The sequence below is a fragment of the Arvicanthis niloticus genome, chromosome 3 (assembly GCF_011762505.2).
Source record: "Arvicanthis niloticus isolate mArvNil1 chromosome 3, mArvNil1.pat.X, whole genome shotgun sequence".
Lineage (NCBI taxonomy): Eukaryota > Metazoa > Chordata > Mammalia > Rodentia > Muridae > Arvicanthis > Arvicanthis niloticus.
In genome coordinates this window covers 56,317,785-56,336,862 of record NC_047660.1, presented here as the reverse complement: position 1 = coordinate 56,336,862, position 19,078 = coordinate 56,317,785, and the positions used below count along the sequence as shown (strand labels likewise).

The 19,078-nt window shown below is 45.8% G+C and overlaps 1 protein-coding gene across 3 annotated transcripts in view; it reads left to right on the top strand.

Moving 5' to 3' along the window:
• The window catches only part of Wdfy2 (WD repeat and FYVE domain containing 2), a 138,086-nt gene extending 125,379 nt beyond the window's left edge, over nucleotides 1-12,707 (top strand). For all 3 annotated transcript variants that reach the window (XM_034498059.2, XM_076930872.1, XM_076930873.1), the window contains exons 9-12: nucleotides 2,298-2,399; nucleotides 4,156-4,286; nucleotides 6,062-6,170; nucleotides 7,360-12,707. In XM_034498059.2, coding sequence (XP_034353950.1) covers nucleotides 2,298-2,399; nucleotides 4,156-4,286; nucleotides 6,062-6,170; nucleotides 7,360-7,389 — 372 coding nt within the window. In that variant the 3' untranslated portion in view covers nucleotides 7,390-12,707. The remainder of the gene's footprint in view (nucleotides 1-2,297; nucleotides 2,400-4,155; nucleotides 4,287-6,061; nucleotides 6,171-7,359) is intronic.
• The last annotated feature ends 6,371 nt before the right edge of the window (nucleotides 12,708-19,078 follow it).

The following is a 19,078-nucleotide window of genomic DNA, read 5'->3' as shown; positions in this document are numbered from 1 at the left end:
GTTAATTGGAAGCGCTGATGAGCAATGGGAACAATTCCATCCATCTTTTGCAAACACCATACTCTATAAGCATCTGGGAATTGCTTCCTAGTTATGGCAGAGGCTGTGGGGTGCTAGCAATAATGAAGTTTGTTCTAACCTGAAGTGCTGTTGACAGACTTTCTAGAAAGTTCCGAGGACTATTAAATGGTAATACTGACATTCTAGTCGACACTAGTGAGACAGAATGACAGTGCTGGGTATTTTGGAAGGGATGTTATGACTAGCGGTCCGACGGTTTCAGTGGGGCCTGCACATGTTGTTACTAGGAGGTTCATGGGCTTTACAGGCAGAGACACAACAGGAGTAAGAGCAGGTGAGGGGGTGGGTTCTGTGGTGGATCGGTGCTGATGGGAAAGTAGCACCAGTCGGGTAGGATCTGTAGATGGAGGACAGTGTGGGGCCAGAGAGGGAGGACCCTGCTGAATATGAGTCAGAGAATACTCATTAACAAATAAAGAACAGGTCTGTGACTCAGGATACCACCATATTTACAAAATCTGTAACTAACAAAGACTCTCCATGTTGGCAAACATTCATCCTTCTGTTTTTTTCTACAGTTACAAAAATTCTGTTAACATAAAATAGAATTTTATTAAATGTTTTGATTTTTTTTTTCCTGAATGCCCTCATCATAGACACCCACTGTAATGCATTTGACACCCAGATGTTTGTGGGTGTATGTGTGAATATGTGTATGGTATGTGTGATGCATGTGTACAGCAGATATGTGAGTGTGTTTGTGCTGTATGAGTATGTGGTGTATGTGTGTAGTATGTATGTGTGATTGGGGAGGGTGTATATGTGTTGGGGAGGGTTGTATATTTATTTGTGATATGTATGTGTTTGTATATTTTTGTGTATTATATATGTGTTATATATGTAAGTGTGTATAATGTGTCTATATATGTATATGAGCATGCATGGTATATGTGTGTGTTTGTATGAGAATATGTGGTCTGTGTGAGATGTGTGTTTATGTATATATATGAGTGAGTTAATGTATGTGTGAGATGTATGTGGTTTATGTGTATGTGTGTATGTATATGAGTATGTGTGGTGTATGTGTGAATGAGTGATGTGTGTGTTAGTTGTTTGTATATTTGTGAGAATATGACTGTGTGTGTATGCATATATATGTATAAGAGTTTGTATGGTGTATATGTGTATGTATGTATATGTGTATGGTTGTATGTAGTATATGTGTGAGAGGTATGTATGTATGTGTAAATGTCTATAACTATACATAGTGTATATGTGTGTATGTAAATTTATGCAAACACTGTTGTAACACAAGTCCAATTCTGTCTCCACTTTCTGTCTCAGAACCATTTTGAGTTCTTCCCCAACCTTCTATAGCTCAAGGCAGAGTGCTTACTCAACAAGATGAGGTCCTAGGTTCAATCCCCAATACAGCACTCATGCATACCCATGCACCAAGCATATATGCATGTACACATGTGACATGTACAGAGCACACACACACACACACACACACACACACACATAAGGTCTGCTAAGGAGTATTTTTAAGTGAAACATGCTTTTAAAACCTGTTTGACTTATTTAGACTACTTATGACGAGATTGCATATATATGTAATGTGCAATTAGACATCAAAGTATGTAATTAGAGAATAGAGACTGAATTTCTCAGCATGGTGGTCAGGAGCCTGCAAAGCATGACCCTGGACACTCCCTCCAGCCTCATCTCTCCATCAGCCTACCAACTGTGCTAAAGTTTCATTCAGACCCCCTCCCCCACCTTTCCTCCCTTCCTGCTTCAGTGACTTGCCCTCTACAGAGACCTCTGGCCTATGTCATAGCCTCTAGTCTACTTTACCAAGCCCTAGCCTCTCAGAGCCGCGAGCACTCTGCGTTCCTTAGGCTTTTAAACTCCTAGACACTTTGATTACTAATAATATTTTCATGACATCTTCCCAGGCAGCTGATAATCTCTACCCAGGTTCTGTTTATCCACCACTGTATCTTTTCCTCAGGGCCTGACAATTAACAGACCTTCTGTAACTGCTTTTGTGACTGCTTGAGGAGTCAGCTGTTTCTGATGAGTGTCCAAATCTGCAAGTGTAAGCATGCAGATCTGTAAGTGTGGCATGCAGATCTGCAAGTGTAAGCATGCAGATCTGTAAGTGTGGCATGCAGATCTGCAAGTGTAAGCATGCAGATCTGTAAGTGTGGCATGGTTCCCTTGTCCATGCCACTTCTCACTGTGACCTGCTCTGTGCTTTATTTGTCAAGACCCCTGAGTGGCTGGACAGTGATTCCTGCCAAAAGTGTGACCAGCCTTTCTTCTGGAACTTCAAGCAAATGTGGGACAGTAAGAAAATTGGGCTAAGACAGGTAGGTGACATGTGTTCTATTAAAGTTGTTATTTAGAGGGGACTTAACTGTGTAATTGTGGAAGTAGTATCCCTCCCTGTCGTGGGAGCGGTCATAGAATAGAGTAAGCAGCCTCACACCTGTGACGCCTCCGTGTCTACTGCAGCCCCTGCCTAGTATATGGGGCTTCCTAGAGGTTTGTTCTAAGAAGTTTTAAAACAATAATAGCATCTACTGGGGGACACCTCAACATTAGAGGTGTCACATTAGCTTGTGTTAGTTCTCGTCCATGAAATTACACAAGCATGTTTACTTCTTAATTAGTCACTTTCCCTTCTTCTGACTCAGTTGTTTAAGATTTTTTTTATAACAGCATTTCAAACTCTGATTCTATGGTTTGGTTTGCTCTTCCCCGTGGAAATCAAATGTTAGGTCACCTAGGTTGAACACTGCTGAAGCTACAGACAAAGATCTGGCCACTGTGTGTCTCCTCTGTGTAGCTCACAGCAGTGGTGTTGAAGAGGATGGAGAATGAAGACCAGAAGAGGGGAGGCACACTTCCCATAAGTGCCCACTCTGTCTGAGACCAAAGTCAAAGGGAATAGAAATCTGGTGTGCCCTTGGTGGCTTCCAGAACACTGTTGCATTGTGTTATGGTGTGTGTGTGTGTGTGTGTGTGTGTGTGTGCGTGTGTGTGTGTGTTTCGGTAAATCTCCTGCCCATAGGGAGTCCATAGAATAAAGACACAAGTCAATAAATATCAAATGAATGCTGCATGCCTAGATTGGGCAGATTTACCATTAAACTACACTATTCCCCGGCTAAAAGAGCTCTTAACAACTTGCGGTTTCCTAGGTCAAGGTCTTCTTCATCTTCTCTCTCTCTACCAACTGCCCTCTGCTTCCACCAACTACCAACTCTCTCAAAAAAAAAAAAAAAAAAAAACTTAGTTCTGAACCTGGCTTATGTCCTCTCTTCAGAATGAATAGCATCTGAAAACCATCCTCTCAAAGTAAATAGCCTGGGTTGGCTGTGAGATTATAAATCTTCAACCCCATCAGAAATCCAGAATGACTCAGTTAAATAAAGATATGGGAAGCACAAAGCGTGGCTTCTAAAACTCAACCAATTTAAATAGACCACTGAACATCTAGACAGTTCCTTATTTCAAAACGTTGGAGCATCTGGTCTTCAGCCTTCTGGCCCAGGAATCATCTGACAGACCTAGTAATGCAGAATTACTAAGGGCTGATTACTCTGTCTTGGCAGATATAATCAGTCGACTATTCCGCAAGTGTGTTTCTTTTTTGCACAGTATTTCGTTTGTAGATGAAAAGAGGCAATTCTTGCCTAGTGGCTGTCATACCACAACTGGAGTAACTCTTGGTGGCTTCCAGAACACTGTTGCATTGTGTTATGGGGTGTGTGTGTGTGTGTGTGTGTGTGTGTGTGTGGTGTCTATCATGTATATGTATGTGTTAAGTGAGTTACTGGGGAGAACTGCAGTCCTTTTAGCACTTTATAATACAGGCAATCATGTTAAATATTCTTTGTCAAATATAAACCAAGCCCTTCTACCTAAGACACAAATAAGTCCCAGTATGGCTACAAACACGTGGTCGCCTGGCATCAGCCTCCTAATGCAGGGACTGTAAGACTGTGCTATCATGGCCAGCTCCAGGCACTCTGGCCTGGTGTCTTACCCAAGAGCAGTTTGTTTACGAGTGTGCCAGGACTGCAGCCAGAGCCACGGCAGCCTGTTTCCCTTTTCTCCCAGCACCACTGCCGGAAGTGTGGGAAGGCCGTGTGCGGCAAGTGCAGCTCCAAGCGCTCTTCCATCCCACTCATGGGCTTTGAGTTTGAAGTGCGGGTCTGCGACAGCTGCCACGAGGCCATCACAGATGAAGAGTAAGTCCTACACCCTGCACCCTCCGGGTTATGGACAAAGCCCAGCCTGAGAATTCTACTCCTGAGAGATTCCACCTGCCTGGCTTGCTGGGTACAGTATAGACTGAAGTGTGCAGTAAAAGCCCTATGCCACAAGACATCCCTGTGGTTATGAGAGAGAGGCAGGTGAAGAGGTCATGTGCCCAAAGAGCTCCCTGCTGGGCTCTTAATAATCTCAGGACATATGTCTAAGCAGATGCTCAAAAGCAAAGCTGCCAGCTTTCTCACTGAGAATCTCCAAGGGAGCCAAGGCCAGGATTCATCTTGGTGCCCAGACTGGTGTCTTTACAGATGTTGGACCAGTCAATGGCTCCAGCAAATGTTAGTTTCCAGGAAGGACAAAACCGTTTTCCCAAGATGGAAATAGTCCCAGATGCCCTCCTCTCTGCTGGTGCGTTCTGCCTGGTGTCCTGAGATCTTAGCTCTGATTTGGAACAAGCAACTCTGAGAATTGAAAACTACCCCAGACACTAACAAAATGCACAGAAACAACTTGCGGCCAGCGGGTGCTGGTGGATAACCAGTCTCCGGTCCTCCCGGCTTCCTGTAGTACAGTCAGATCATGTCACCCTGTCAAATACACATCAAGATGTCCTTGGCAAAGTGGTTGTTCATGTGCACTGATTACCTCTCGAGCACATGATGAGATTAATGAGAGTTTTGATCATTGGAGAAAACTGCAGGGGGCCTTAGAATCTTCATCTTAATAAAGACAGAGCTGGGTCTAAGAAATTTCAAGTTAAGCCAAATCATTTACAGTGATCATTTTACTACTGAAAGTCTTTCCTGTAGATTCTACTAGAGTGAAGAGACGGCCATCTTCTGAGAGCTCACAGCAGTATAGAGACCCTGAACCATGATGAGGGGGCCTACTTGGCCTGCCCAGCTCCACCTCTGGTCTTCTGCCTCTTCTCTGGCAAGCATGCTAGACCCTGCCTCTAGAGTGTCAAGGCAGCCAACAGGCTTTACTAAAATTGGCAACAAAGCCATAGGCCAAAGAACACAAAACAGTCAATGCTGTGTGTGTTAAGATATTTATGTAGCTTGATATATACATACATATATATATATATATGTTGCTTATGGAAGCTTTAGCATACCATTTTTTAAACTTCTATTTGTAGTTACACCAGTGGGAAAGAGAAGAAAACATAGATGGCCTTCAGTTAGACAGACAGTGGTGTCATTTTAAACCACACCTTTAAAAAAGAAATAGTCCAGGCCAGAGTATATTCCTTCCTCCTACACACAGACTTGGCACAGGTACTGTGGTCTGTAAAAGACTTCTCCAAAGCACAGGCAGAGATGTTCGTGGACGCCATTTCCTGAAGGAACTCGGGGGCTTCATCTTTTCTATTCTGGAGGCCAGAAGAATCATTTTACCTCGTTATCCTTGTAAAATGACGCATCAGAGCCAGTAAGATTCAGTGAGTAGAGGCTCTCATGCCTAGGCTGACAGTGTGAGTTCAGCCTCTGGATCCCACAAGTTAACAGGAGAGCATCGGCTTGGAGAGCTGGTCTCCACCTGTGCACTTACACTCACACTAATGTGCACAGGCAAGCACACATACAAAATCAATAATCATAGCATGTGACAGATCACCCAGGAGTGAAAGCAAGAGCATTTCTAACAGCGAAGCAGTCATCAGCCATTAGGCTAACACTTAGAATCTCAGGTTGGCCTGGATCGCTGTCATCCATGTGTCCGCCCCTGACTCTCGTCTTGCTCCTTGCAGACGCGCACCCACAGCCACCTTCCATGACAGTAAGCATAACATTGTGCATGTGCATTTCGATGCAACCAGGGGATGGTTACTGACTTCTGGAACTGACAAAGTGATTAAGGTAAGATGCCATCTTGTTATGCTTTCTGTTGTGGGCCTTGGATGCGGACAGCAGGATCAAGAGTGTAAGGCTGTGTTCAGGTTACCCCTGGAAGTGAGCATTGGGAGCGTGCTGCACCCACCACGCCAATGCACAGGATATGATCTTTAAAAGGCAATAGTAGAGCCTGACTATTGAAGGTGCACACCTTCAATCCCAGCACTCCAGAGGCAGAGGCAGGTTAATCTCTGTGAGTTTGAGGCTAGCCTGATGATGACGATGACGATGACGATAAGAAGCTATGGAGATAGTTCAGTTGGTAAAGTGTTTGCAAGAACCAGAGCTCATCCCTAGAAACCACATTATTTTTTTTAAAAAGTGTGGGCATGGTGGCAAATGCTTTTAATCACAGATCTGGGGAGACAGACAAGTGTATCCCAGAGGACTCAAGCAGCCTAGCTTAATCAACAAGCCACAGGTCTCAGGGAGAGAAGCTGTCTTTAAAAAAAAAAATAAAAAGATGGCTGCCTCCTGAGGAGGATGCTTGAGGTTGTCCTCTAACTGTCACACGTGTGGACACACACTAAGGAGTGAGTCCCAAACAAAAGTCACAGGAGTGACGTGTGAGCGACAGTGATCAGGACCCACAGAGGGAGGTGAGCTGCTCACAAAGCTCTGAAGCAGGTGGTCCTGAACTGGATGTTGGTTGGAAGGCAAGCCTGGAATCAGTCGCCAGGTAACACATAAGCCTTTTTCCTACCAAGCTTAATTACTCCAAGAGTACGTATCCAGGCCTGTGAAGTTTGTGGCAGGCCACACAGAGGCCCAGAACAGAGGGGTGGACTCTTTGTCACCCTGTCCTCGCTTGGAGGCAGCAGTAGGATAAGGTTGTTAGAAGTGACTTCAAGCAAGCTTCGACCACACTTAGAGGCCTGGTACTTCTTTTTGATGTCTTAGAGAATTGTTTGGAAGGTCACCCAGGCATGTGCTCCCTCCTCTCTCCCTCTGTGGATCTGATATGCCTTTATTCTCCTTAGCTGGAGCAGCATGTCAGCCACCCGTATGTAAAAGTCAGGCTGGTGTTGCGTGCATTTGCTTGATAACTGGGAACAAAACCAAAACCCACTTTGAATTGAGCCCTTTCTGAGTATTGTTCATCCTCAGTGCAGTTTGATCTTAATTCATCCTTGGCTTCTTTCTCTCTTTGCAGTTGTGGGACATGACCCCAGTGGTGTCATGATGACTCTCCCAGGGACTAGGAGATAGTTTTCACTGAAGAAGCACTTGAGTCCAGAGTCATTACAGGAAGAGTAAAGCAGCCTTATGAGCAAGAAGAGGACTGGAGGCTCACGGCGAGTCTGTGCCCTCACTACACTGTCACCGTGAACTAGTGAAAGTGCAGTCCCTCCCAGGACTCTTGAGTTGTCCATACTACAGAGAAGAAGATATTTTTTTACCAAATGGTTTATACAGCCTGGCTGTGTTGCATTATTTTGCGTATATGGAAAATCTGTGTGGATGTTTAAGCTTCTGTATTTCAGCTGTGCATTGTGTTCATTGCCTTCTGTGTCAGGAAAAGAGAGAAACGTCTGTTGGAGGTACTGCTTCCTCCTAAAGCAGTCTCATTTCCACCTCAGCATGTACAGCCGGTCCTTCTCCTTCTGTGAGTCTTCCTCCCCCAGCCTCATTTGTCTCTCGCCACAGGGGATGATCACGCTTTGTGCCACTGTTTCTCTTTCATGGCCTGGGATAAGAGTTGGAAAACCATGCATGTCCGACAGCCGCCGGTCTCCTGAGTCATCTGGAGGGTGCAGGTGTGCTGTCGGAAGTCCCTGCAGCTCTGGCATTCTTTGCCATCCTCTTTAGAAAACACTGTAGAAGCCTCTGCTGACCATCAGCCAGGACACAGCTCCTGTGACAGCCTTACCCTGCAGTGCCTGCATCTCTCAAAAGTCAGTGAGAGCCTTTTGAGCCTTTGGTGTTTTGACTATGGGGATTTGTTTTATTTTATTTTTTATTTTTTGATAACTTTCCTTCATTTGTAACATGAAAGACAAACATAACTGTCTGTGCTCCAGAGGAAGTGTCTTGAAGGTGCGTCTTTCTACGTTTGCCTCTGTATGTGAACATGTATTACATTAAGATTAGAGTCCTGCTCTCTTCACCATTCAGAATTTAGTTTCTCTTTTAAAAATCAGGTATGTAAGCATCTTTGTGTTAATGTATACTCTGCTGTGAAGCCAGTGTGTGATCTAAACAGAGGTACTAAGAAAGGAACAGAATCCTCCAAAGGGAGTCAGCCCAGCTTGATATGTACAGTAAGGACTCACTGTGGGCCATCAAGATAGGATTCAAAGTAGTGGCAAGCCTGTGCTGGGAACTGACCAGCCTCTCCAAGCCCTGCACCCATAGTCACCTGTCCGGAATGTCACGACATTGCCTGATCAGAGTCCTTCTGGACAAAAAGGCAGATTGCTTGCCCTACCCTCTTCATGCCATCCGCCACAGCATCTTGCTCACTTCTGACCTAACAGGTGTTGCCTGGCACAAAGGACTTGAATGAACACAGTCCTCCTGTTATTTATGTTCTGTTCCTAGAAAAGCAGTTCCTTCCATGTCATCATTGCTTCTCTTTGCAGAGGAAGTAATCGCCACTGTACCTGGATACCAACCACACTTAGCACTGACGACCCAGAGTGCTTCCTAGGACAAGCAGCTTCCTGCTACCTGGCACTGGGAAGCAGGGGTGGTGTGCACCTCACATGGCCACACCCCTGGCGGCCATCCATGATGTGAGAGCAGATCTCTGCCCAGGAAGTCATCACCACTGTGATCTAATAGCCTGGTCCATGAACTGCCTCCTAACTTTAGTCAGGCCACTATAACTGCTATCAGTTTTTTCTGCATGGTCGCTCCATCACAGAGCTTTGAAAAGGGAATTAGGCTGGGCAGTGGTGGCGCACACCTTTAATCCCAGCACTTGGGAGGCAGAGGCAGGTGGATTTCTGAGTTTGAGGCCAGCCTGGTCTACAGAGTGAGTTCCAGGACAGCCAGGGCTACACAGAGAAACCCTGTCTCGGAAAGAAAAAAAAAAAAAAAAAAGGGAATTAGAGCTAAAATATTCAAATATCAGTGGTGTGGTTGATTGCTAGAATCTATAGTCACTTGGCATGTTGCAGAGAACTGTGTGTGGCAAATCAGTAACAGAAGTAAATCTGTCTGAACTGGAGCATGACTGCCAAGGGAAGGAAATACAGTATTAGGAAGGCAGAGGCTAAGGCTCCCAGCACGCCTGTGTGGATTCCCAGTCCTGTATAGATGAATTCAGACCTTCAGTAGAACACTTTACACTGTTGGGTAGCCCTACACACCATTCTGGTCATGTCCCAGCTACAGCCCACCCTCAGGAGTGCCCAGAGATTGAAAGTTGACAGTGATGAAAATCATGGGTGTATACCACAGATCGACCAAGGTGTTCGTGACTCTGCCCTTTCCTCTCTCCTTACCCATGTGGCTGTTGATGGAAAAGAATGTATCAGAAAACCATATATGCATGTGTTACTGTGAATTCTTCTACTTACCTACTGTCTCCATTAACCTATAGGGAAACGTATGCTGGTGTTGACAGGTGTCCAGGCATTGACCTTGTCCATCGGGCGTGAGGGCTGGCACAGTGCTTAGCTCGTTTCTTCTCTGGGTAAAAAAAAAATGACAAATCTATCATCCTCTTGGGTTTCACTTTTCTTGCTGTACTGTGGAAACCGCAGCTCGGGCACCAGTAGTGAGGACGGCCATGTGGGGAAGTAGGGAGACTGCACATGCAGAGCTTTCTCCCACTTGGTGGATGGAGAGCATCTCTCAATCTTAGTTCTTCCAAAGGAAAGTATTTACGAGCCACCTGAGTGTCTCCACCTTAGCAAAAATGGTTTTAGAATAAGTGCTTAGAATTTTTTATCATTTTATAAAAGATCAGACAACATAATGTGTTTCTCATTCAGTTGTTTGAATTATTAATGAAATTACAAAAATTATAAAGTTGGGAGGGAAATTTGAGATCTCAAATGTCCCAGGTTGGTTACACCAGGCAGTTAGACAGAGATGAAGTGTAAACAAGAGAATCTCAAAGAACATTCAGAGAATAATGGCATTTGCTGTTACCAGTGGCATTGTGTGTAGGCACAAGGGCAGCCCTTTTGCCTGGGCAGGAAGTCTCTGGACTCAGGTTTGATACTGTTTTGAGCAAATTTGACATAATTTTTGGTGCCTGCCCATGGTTATGCGTGGGAACATGTTACACCAGAAGGTAGGTGGTACCATTGATCTGTATGTCGACACCCCTTCCTACATTAGCCCCTACTGACTACCCTGGAGTCCCTCTGCCCTGCTGGCTAAGGGCTGCTCCTCTCGGCCGGGGCCTACAGCATTCATCACCATGAGGAGAGACATCGCCTTCTCAGCATCTCAGAGTTATATTTTAAAGCATACTATATTTTTGTTTAACATCCTTAAAAAGCTTGAATTTGAGCTTTAAAGCAAAAGAATAGCTCTACATCACGTGTCACAGTAACCGGAATATGCATTAATGAAGGGCTTCTGGCTTCGATTTTTCATAGTATTTAAATACATATATATTTGTATATAAGTGAGCTTGTTTGCTGAGATTTATATTTTAAAGCAAAAGAAAAGCATTTTCCAAAGTGCCCTTATTTTTTTTTCCCCCTTAAAATAAGGTTGGGTTGAGGTGGCTCCTCAGCACCCTGATGAAATGACACTGACGATAATCAATTTACCACTTTGTCAGATAGTAAGGTCCTACCAGGAAAGCCTGTGTGCTCCTGTAAACTGTAGTTCAGCTTGACAGCCAAGAACTACACACCAACCCTCAGGGGTTTAGGTCTGCATTCTCACCTTTTAGCATTTCGTCCCCCCCACCCACAACCCCTCAAGGCTAGCACGGGCAGCAGTGTCTGTTGCCTGATGGGGCCCCCCTTGTACTTACTATGCCACGGCCTGTTGATAAAGACTTTGAAAAGGTGGTCAGATCTCTGAGTAAGGTGTGGCTTCGACCACAGTGCTGACAGTCTCTAGATCTGTGATTCCCATTCTATGACTGTTGTTTATTATAGGACTAAGGCACGTGACCACCTGTCACAGAGCTGAGGAGAACACACTGCACTGCCAGATCAGAGGAGCTACTCTCTGGTCTTTTCCATCTAAGGCTTTGTCTTAGGGTTTTACTGCTGTGAACAGTCACCATGACCAAGGCGACGCTTATAAGGACAATATTTAATTGGGGCTGGCTTACAGGTTCAGAGGTTCAGTCCATTATCATCCAGGCGGGAACATGGCAGCATCCAGGCAGGCATGGTGCAGGTGGAGCTGAGAGTTCTGTCTTCATCTGAAGGCTGATAGCAGAATACTGGCTTCCAGGCAGCCAGGATGAGGGTCTTATAGCCCATATCTGTAGTGACACACCCACTCCAACAGGACCACACCCTCTAATCATACCACTCCCTGAGCAGAACATATACAAACCATCACAGGCTTAGTGTGATTTTAGAAAAAGATGGTAAAATTGTTAGTACCATCTAATTTAAAAGATACCTCAAAGTGTTCGCCTTTAGAGGTTGAGACTATCTGACCGGGGAGACTGTTTAGAAAATTTAGATTGGTTCAAAGGGTAGATTTCAAATCTCATTTAAATATTTAGAGTTGTTTTTCCTCTTGATTCTTTGAGATACATGAGAGGGTGATTTTTAAAAAAAAAAAAAAAAAAAAAAGGGTGGGAGAAGCAGTTTGAGTGCTTTGCTTCTGTATAGTTCTTATTTAGATAGTTTAGCCTTTCGTTCACAGCGCATGTCAGTGTGAAGTATGGACCAAGCCACTTATGTGCAGTTAGCCATTGCTCAGTGTGTGCTTCTGTCTCGTGCCATTGGTCTTGCATTTTAAATGGCTTTTGCAAGGTATTGTCATTTGGAGAGGAGGAATATCTCACACAAGTGTAAAAACTGTTTACTAACCGGACAGCGGGCGGGGTAGGTGTTAGCCCCGCAGTGGTGCCTGCCCAGTGCTGCATTGTAACTAGGCACTTTGCACAGCTGCCGCCTAGGGCTCACATCTGGATGTGGCTACCACAGGCTTGTTACTTTATAGGTATCTTCCCCCCCCCCCCCAAATTCAGGAATTGGGAAACTAGGCAAGGACTCAGCTAAGTGTGCTGTAAGCCTGAAGCTAGAAGCTGGAATGGATCTCTCCATGGTGGTTCTAGCCACACCCCTCTGCAGCTGCTGTGCTCTGTCACTGGACTCCACCAAAGGCCCCCACCACTCATGACCCTGACCTTCTAAATGTAACGAGGCGGTCCTAAGTGAGGATGTTCTGTGGCATTAAGATGACTGACTGAATCCTATGCACCTGCTGCATAGTGCTGTGAATGCTTCTCCTGTTTCTCTGCTGTACTGCCCTCCAGCCTCATGGATGTGGGGCCAATTCCAATGTACGGCTCTCAGAGCAGTGGCCGCTGTGGCTTAGAATAAATGGCTGAACACTTGCCCACCATCTCGGTCGCATCATTGTCAAGTGTGACTGTATAAAACTAGCAACTCTTACTGTTTCTACCCTTGTGGGTTCTAACCCATCAAGGAGGGATGGGAAAGTTTTCAGGCTATTCACCACCCAGCTATGTAAACCTCAAGAAGAGTTGCCATCTTAGGTAAGCCATTGTGGACTTGAGGTCAGCACGTGGGCTGCAGTGGTGAGTTTTTCTCTAATATAGGGTGCATTCTCAGTGCATGGGAGAGTTTCCAAGTGAAGACCCAAGAACTTGAGGGAAAATAAAGACAGGGATCTCATTGACCCTTGAGGTAGACGATAGTTAGGAATCTCATTGATTCTTGAGATAGAGTCAGGAACCCCGTTGAAAACTTTGGAGGTCCATTCTATAGAGAAGAAAATAAATACAAAGAAGTAAAGGCCCCCTGTGATGAAGAGCTAGGGAATGGTGCCCCTGTCTCTGACCTGCCTCACAGTGCCACCTATGCACAGCAGGAAGCCCAGGTTTTTTTTTCTCCCACAAGAAAGAGACAAGGCTGTAGACAGATGGTTTTGGCCAGAGGCCCCCTTTCCCCCCACTCCCCCACCCTGTGCCACCACTTTTCATCTGGCACGAGCCTTCCAAGCAGGTCAGTCCAGGGAAGTCCCCTCCTCTGGCAGTTGATCAGCATCTGAATGTCTCCAACTACATGGAGGAGTGCAGCTGAGTTTCTTCCACCATGGGGACAAAGCTCGTTCAGTTTACCTTGACAACCAAGAACTTATACAAGCAGATTCTAAATGCAGTGGCTGTGGTTTCATTCCAACTTGGAAGTTACCAAGAGAAGCTGAAATGGGGGGTGTGGGGGGGAAGGGCTGGGTTTGTATTTTTAAATGTCTCACCCAAAGGCCAGGTGCTTCTTGAAGCTTTCCGACTCGGCCTCATTTAAAAGTGCCCCCTAAGTGTCTTCACAGACTGCACAGCCAAGCAGTGTGCAGCCTTCTGCCTGAGCACAGAAGCAGCTGCCCAGTGGAGTCCCCGCAAACTGACAGTGAGTCTAAGTTATACTTAGAATAACTTAGAAAATCAAATAAATGAGAGATTTAAACATGAAACCCCTGGTACCTCCGTGCTTTGTCAGTGCCCTTGATAAAGGAACCTACTTTCAGGCCTCTAGTCCATGCCTCTGGCATTTCCCCATTGCTATTGGTCCTGCACTGGGGGTGGCCTGGCCTATTTCAGTCCCATTTCTGAGTTTCAGTGAACTCTTTTTCTATAGGCCAGAACAAGGTGGCAGGTCTATGGACTGTGGATGGACCAGCAGTTAGCAGCCAGGACTGGATGGAAGGTCCTTCCATTATCCTGCCTAGTACACAGAGGTCGCTCCAGCACGCATGCTGTTGTCAACTTATCTAAGCTGTTCAGAACTGATTCTAGGAAATGTTTCTCCGAAGGCCCTGAGTGTAGCTGGTTTAAAATGCTACATGTCAGGCAGGAAGTGTTCTGAGTCCCCATGTGCCTCTGGTTTCTAGGCACCTGCATCAGCCCATGCCTAAAAGATCACCCCTCTTTCTGCAGCTGCTAGTTCCTTGCCCATGCTTCCTCAAGTACCTCCAGTAAACTCAATGGCTTCCCAGCCCCTGTCTCGGCTGTTTCTTCTAATGGCCTAGTCTCTCTCAGATCCTGGCTGTGAATTTCATGAGCTGTGGGTATTTGCTTCTTTTTAGGAAGGACTTCTCCCATTTTCTCTGTGTCCTCCACATCCCTGGCCATAGCAAGAGGCAGCATTCATCTGGTATATCTACTCTGCCCATCCGTGTCCCATTGGTACCCAGAGCACTCTGGCTGCCAGTATTCTGTGTTCCCATCAGACCTCAGAGCAGTCTCTCCAAGTGGAACATGTTGGGGAACAAGACAGATCCCTCCAGAACCCGAGGGCAGAAGAGAAGCTGGGGGCCTGGTGGGGAGGTAGCCAGGAGCCACAGGGATCTCAGGATTCTAGAGAGAATCCATCAAATCCAAGGCAGGCTCTCATTTTTTAAATTACAAATTAAAACATTTGTTATGGAAAACTAACGATATATTGAGTTTTTTAAAAAGGAACTTTCTACAGGACTCCTGAAACCACGGATGGTCACCTACTGGGGTCCCCTCAGCCCTCTAGGGCCTCTGGCCAGACAGGTCACCAGCAGTGGTCTACTCTGTCTATTCTCTTGCATGGGGACAACACATAGCCAATATGTACAATTATTCAGACATCAGATCCCTGCAGAGAACTTGGTAGATATAGAATATATATATATGCTAGGACCTGTGTGAACTGTTTAGAACCCACCTGTCTGAAAAACCAGAAGTGGGGTGGGGGGCAAGAGAAGAACCTGTTATCTGGGCCGGGCAGCTCTCACCTATCATCGGAACACTCTGAGAAGTCCGCAGCAGAAGACTCATTGATCTGTGGTCAGCCTGGCACACCCAGAATTCCAGACCAGCCTGAGCTATGTTGACCCCATCCCAAAAAATAAAATGTCCCCAGATATCTTCATTTGATGGTCCAGTGCAGATGGTTACGCTTTGTAATGCACATGTATCAGTAGAAGGAAAGTCAGGGCAAACCTGTGCTGGAGTGCCATGGTGAATAATTCCATATCTGTGCACCAGTACTGAGATGAGAAGCTTCGTTTTCCCTGTCATCATTCTTTGGGGTGAATCTTACTGCATCTGTACAGGCATTGTATTTGGTAACACTTACACCTGCAGTATATGTGAGAGCCTGGCTCCCCAAAGCTGTAACAATAGCATGCTGGAGGGCATGACCTCTTGTGCCTCAGTTCCCTCATTTGCCAACAATGTGGTGACAAACAGTGCCCAGCTGTATGTATGGGATATTCATGGGCCTACTGGTGGTTTACATTTCCTGCTTTATTGAGGTCAAAGAGCAACCTCACCCACTCCCACCCACCCCCACCCCCCACCCCCCCCACCCATGAGCTGCCTATGAGGTCATAGCTGGCAGCAGATCCAGAAGAGAACTATGCTGTCCCTCAGTTCTATGTATCCATAATCTCCCAAGTCCTGGGTGCATCGAGGTGACCCAGATGGCTTAGGCCTGCCTCCATCATCTCAGGCCATGTGCAGTCCTTCTACCCTAAAAATAACCATGCTCACCAGGACACAGTGACACCGGGCGCCTGCTCTCTCAGCTGTGCACAAGGCAGACTGGAGGGTGGGGGAGGCACAAACCTCTGCTTTTGAGGATAAGGTTCTGTTTTCCTTGTCCAGGCACCTACTCCGTGGGGAGCCAAACAGCTAGTCAGCCCTTGTTAAACTGGTTTGAGGTCATTCCAGAGAGATTCAGGCCTGTGGCTGCACAGTTATTTTTAGATGAAACATAAGTGGCTCAGCCATGAAAGGCTACAACCTACCTGAAGTGCCACCCAGCCAGAACGTACCAAAGGAAGGGGCTAGCCAGGTTCACTGAAACCTGGATCCATAGCTCAAAGCAAGAGAGAGACCCCATAAGGTATGGGGCAGGCGACTGGAACCAAGTGCGGGGCACAGCCTGGCAAGGACTCTGGTGCATGCATCTCCTTGACTTCACGTTCTTTCTGAAACATCTTTACCCATTAAAGTTAGACTTAGATCCAGTACTGGGTCCTGTCTTCACTGTTGGGACAAGGATAAGCGATGAGCGCAGTTCTAAGAGACACTGGCAGCCTGTATGCCAGTCGCTTCTGTGGCTCTTCTTTGCTCTTCGCAGAGAACAGGGGGATCATTTGCCTATCTTGCTGTTCCTCGGGGCCCCAAGAAAAGGCTAGCATCGAACAGGTAGGCAACTAAGATGGGAGTTTGCTCCTGCACTAGAATGGAGTAATACAGCCCCCACCGTGCTTGGAGGAAGACAGTCATTAAACCCCTCCCACCTCCTCCAGGAAACCTCAGCAAGCTCCTCCCACCTCCTGCCCCGTGGCTGACCATGCCCTACAAGGAGCTCAGCTCTGGGCCTAAGGGGTGGCTAGTAACTGGTGTGCTGCCTATTCTCTGGGACACCTAAAGAAACACAGCCTTCCAGATTTGAAGTTGAGGCATAGGCTGCCTGATACAAGAAGGAAGGGTTGGCGAGCAAATGTGGGACAGCTTAAGGTGACAAGAACAATGTCTCTTTTAAATTTAGGACAGTTTATTAGAGCTTAAAGGAGAAGCCCAGGACAGGCAAGCTGTAAATCTTAGATGCTGTCCAGAGGAGGGGTGCGGGGAGGGAGGGAGAGAAGGAAAAGACCCGTGCTGTTTGAGTTACTGGCATGGAGGTGTCAGGTGGAGGAAGAGGCTTCAAAGAGGGGTAAGGAAACCCAGAGTATCAGGAGAAGCATACTTTGGTTCTAGTCAGGATCTGAAAGAGACAGAAAAGGAAGGAAGGAAGGAAGGAAGGGAGGGAGGGAGGGAGGGAGGGAGGGAGGGAGGGAGGGAAGGAAATAGAAAGCTGCATAATTAATATATGTTAAAATCTCTGAGGCTGAAGTCCAGTCCAGTAACACCATATTTATATGAACATATTTATAATTTATATTTATATTTATATTTATTTTATATTTATATTTATTTTATATTTATATTTATATGAACATATTTATAATTGATACGTTGAAGTCCTTGTCTGTGCTTCAGCGTGTGTCCTGCTATTCTAAGAGGCAATTCATAGCAGCAAATGTTCACATCAAAAATTTGGAGAAAGAGCCTCTTAGTAACTTAGTGACACACCTGAAAACTCTAGAAAAACAAGAAGAAAAAAATACCCGAAATAATCAAATTTGGGGCTGAAATCAATAAAATAGAAATAAATATGTACATGGTTATATATTGAATATATATATATATATATATATATATATATATATGTATATAAATTGCTTAAAAATAAATTTCTTAAAAAAAAAATGTCCTGGTTGGTTTTGGTCAACTTGACACAAGCTGCAATCATATTGGAAGAGGAACCTCAACTGAAAGAACGATGCCACCACATTTCCTGTGGGCAATTCTGTAAGTGTTTTATTGAATAATGATTGGTATGGAAGGTCCCAACCCACCTAAGAATAGTGATCCTGAGTCGTATAAAAATGGTGAGCAAGCCAGGATGGAAGGAGTTGTGGAGAGAAATTGAAGCTTATTATTAATAATGCTTTAGTCCTATGTTTTATATCTGAGGTCATGTATAGATTTCTTATGCAAAAAGGCTCCCACCGAGTGGGCAAGTTTAAGAAGCCCTGCCCTAGGTGATAGCTTCTCCTCATAGAGCCTGTAGACACTGAATTTCCCCAGCCTTATCCTGTTCTCTCATTTACCCCATCTCTCACTCTATCATGTGTCCTGGGTCCTAGACCTAGACCAGATTTTTTTTTTCTTCCAGATCTCAGATATCTCAAACTCAGCATGGCCAACCTTGGCCTTTTATCAGCCCTCTGTAACCTGCTTCCTCTCTAACTAGCCCCTGGTAGTACCTGGCACCATTCTTGTATGCACGACTCATTCATCCATGACACCTCCCCTCCGGCTTCACCCACTCCATCAACAACGACTTCCAGATTCTTCTGAAACTTGCCTTCCATCTGTCCCCTTCAGCTCTGATGCTGCCACACTGGCCTAATGACCTTGGCCACTGTGATGCTGTGTGCTCATGGAGCCGACTCTCACCAGAGGTCCTGTAGAGGGACTGTAGACACGTACATCTGCTTTGTTGCTTCAGTCTGTCTCTTAGCTTCATACAAGTTGACAGTTTTTGCTGGCAGTGGTACTTCCTGCCTTATGCGGCCCTGCCTCCTGATTTGTTCACTAAGTGCTACTCCCTGGTTTACCCCTCCATTCGCACATTCATTCCCATTTCGGCCTTCCATATGTTTATCCTTGCCTCTCTCCTGTGACTCAGCTGAAATGTCCCTGTGGCATGAGCCATCCTGCCCCATCCCCAGGTGTTCATAGTAGCTTGCACTATTTGAGCTTGACTATTGTCTCTAGTGGAGGTGGACATTGGCTGTCTGGTGCCTGGTGATGCCTGGTGAGTACTGCGTAGCAATGAGCCATCTTGCTGGTCCTTGATACATATTTGTGGATCGAATGGAACTGCATAAGGAAGTGTTGAAGCTTGGGATAAGAGGGAAGGACCTGGATTCTTCCTGTACCAGTCCAACGCTATGCCCAGAACCCCATCTGACAAGCTGATATCACTGGATAGACTTTCTAGTGAGGCTGTGCTGGGGATCTTTGAGATCACCCAAGTATAATTTGTAAGGCTGGCATGTGGGTGCCTGAGCTCACCAGATGGTGTTAGCCTGTGCATCAGTTTGTCGTTCTGTCCCAGGAACAGAATGGCAGCAGTGTTCCCTAGTGGACTGCACACTGGGTGGAG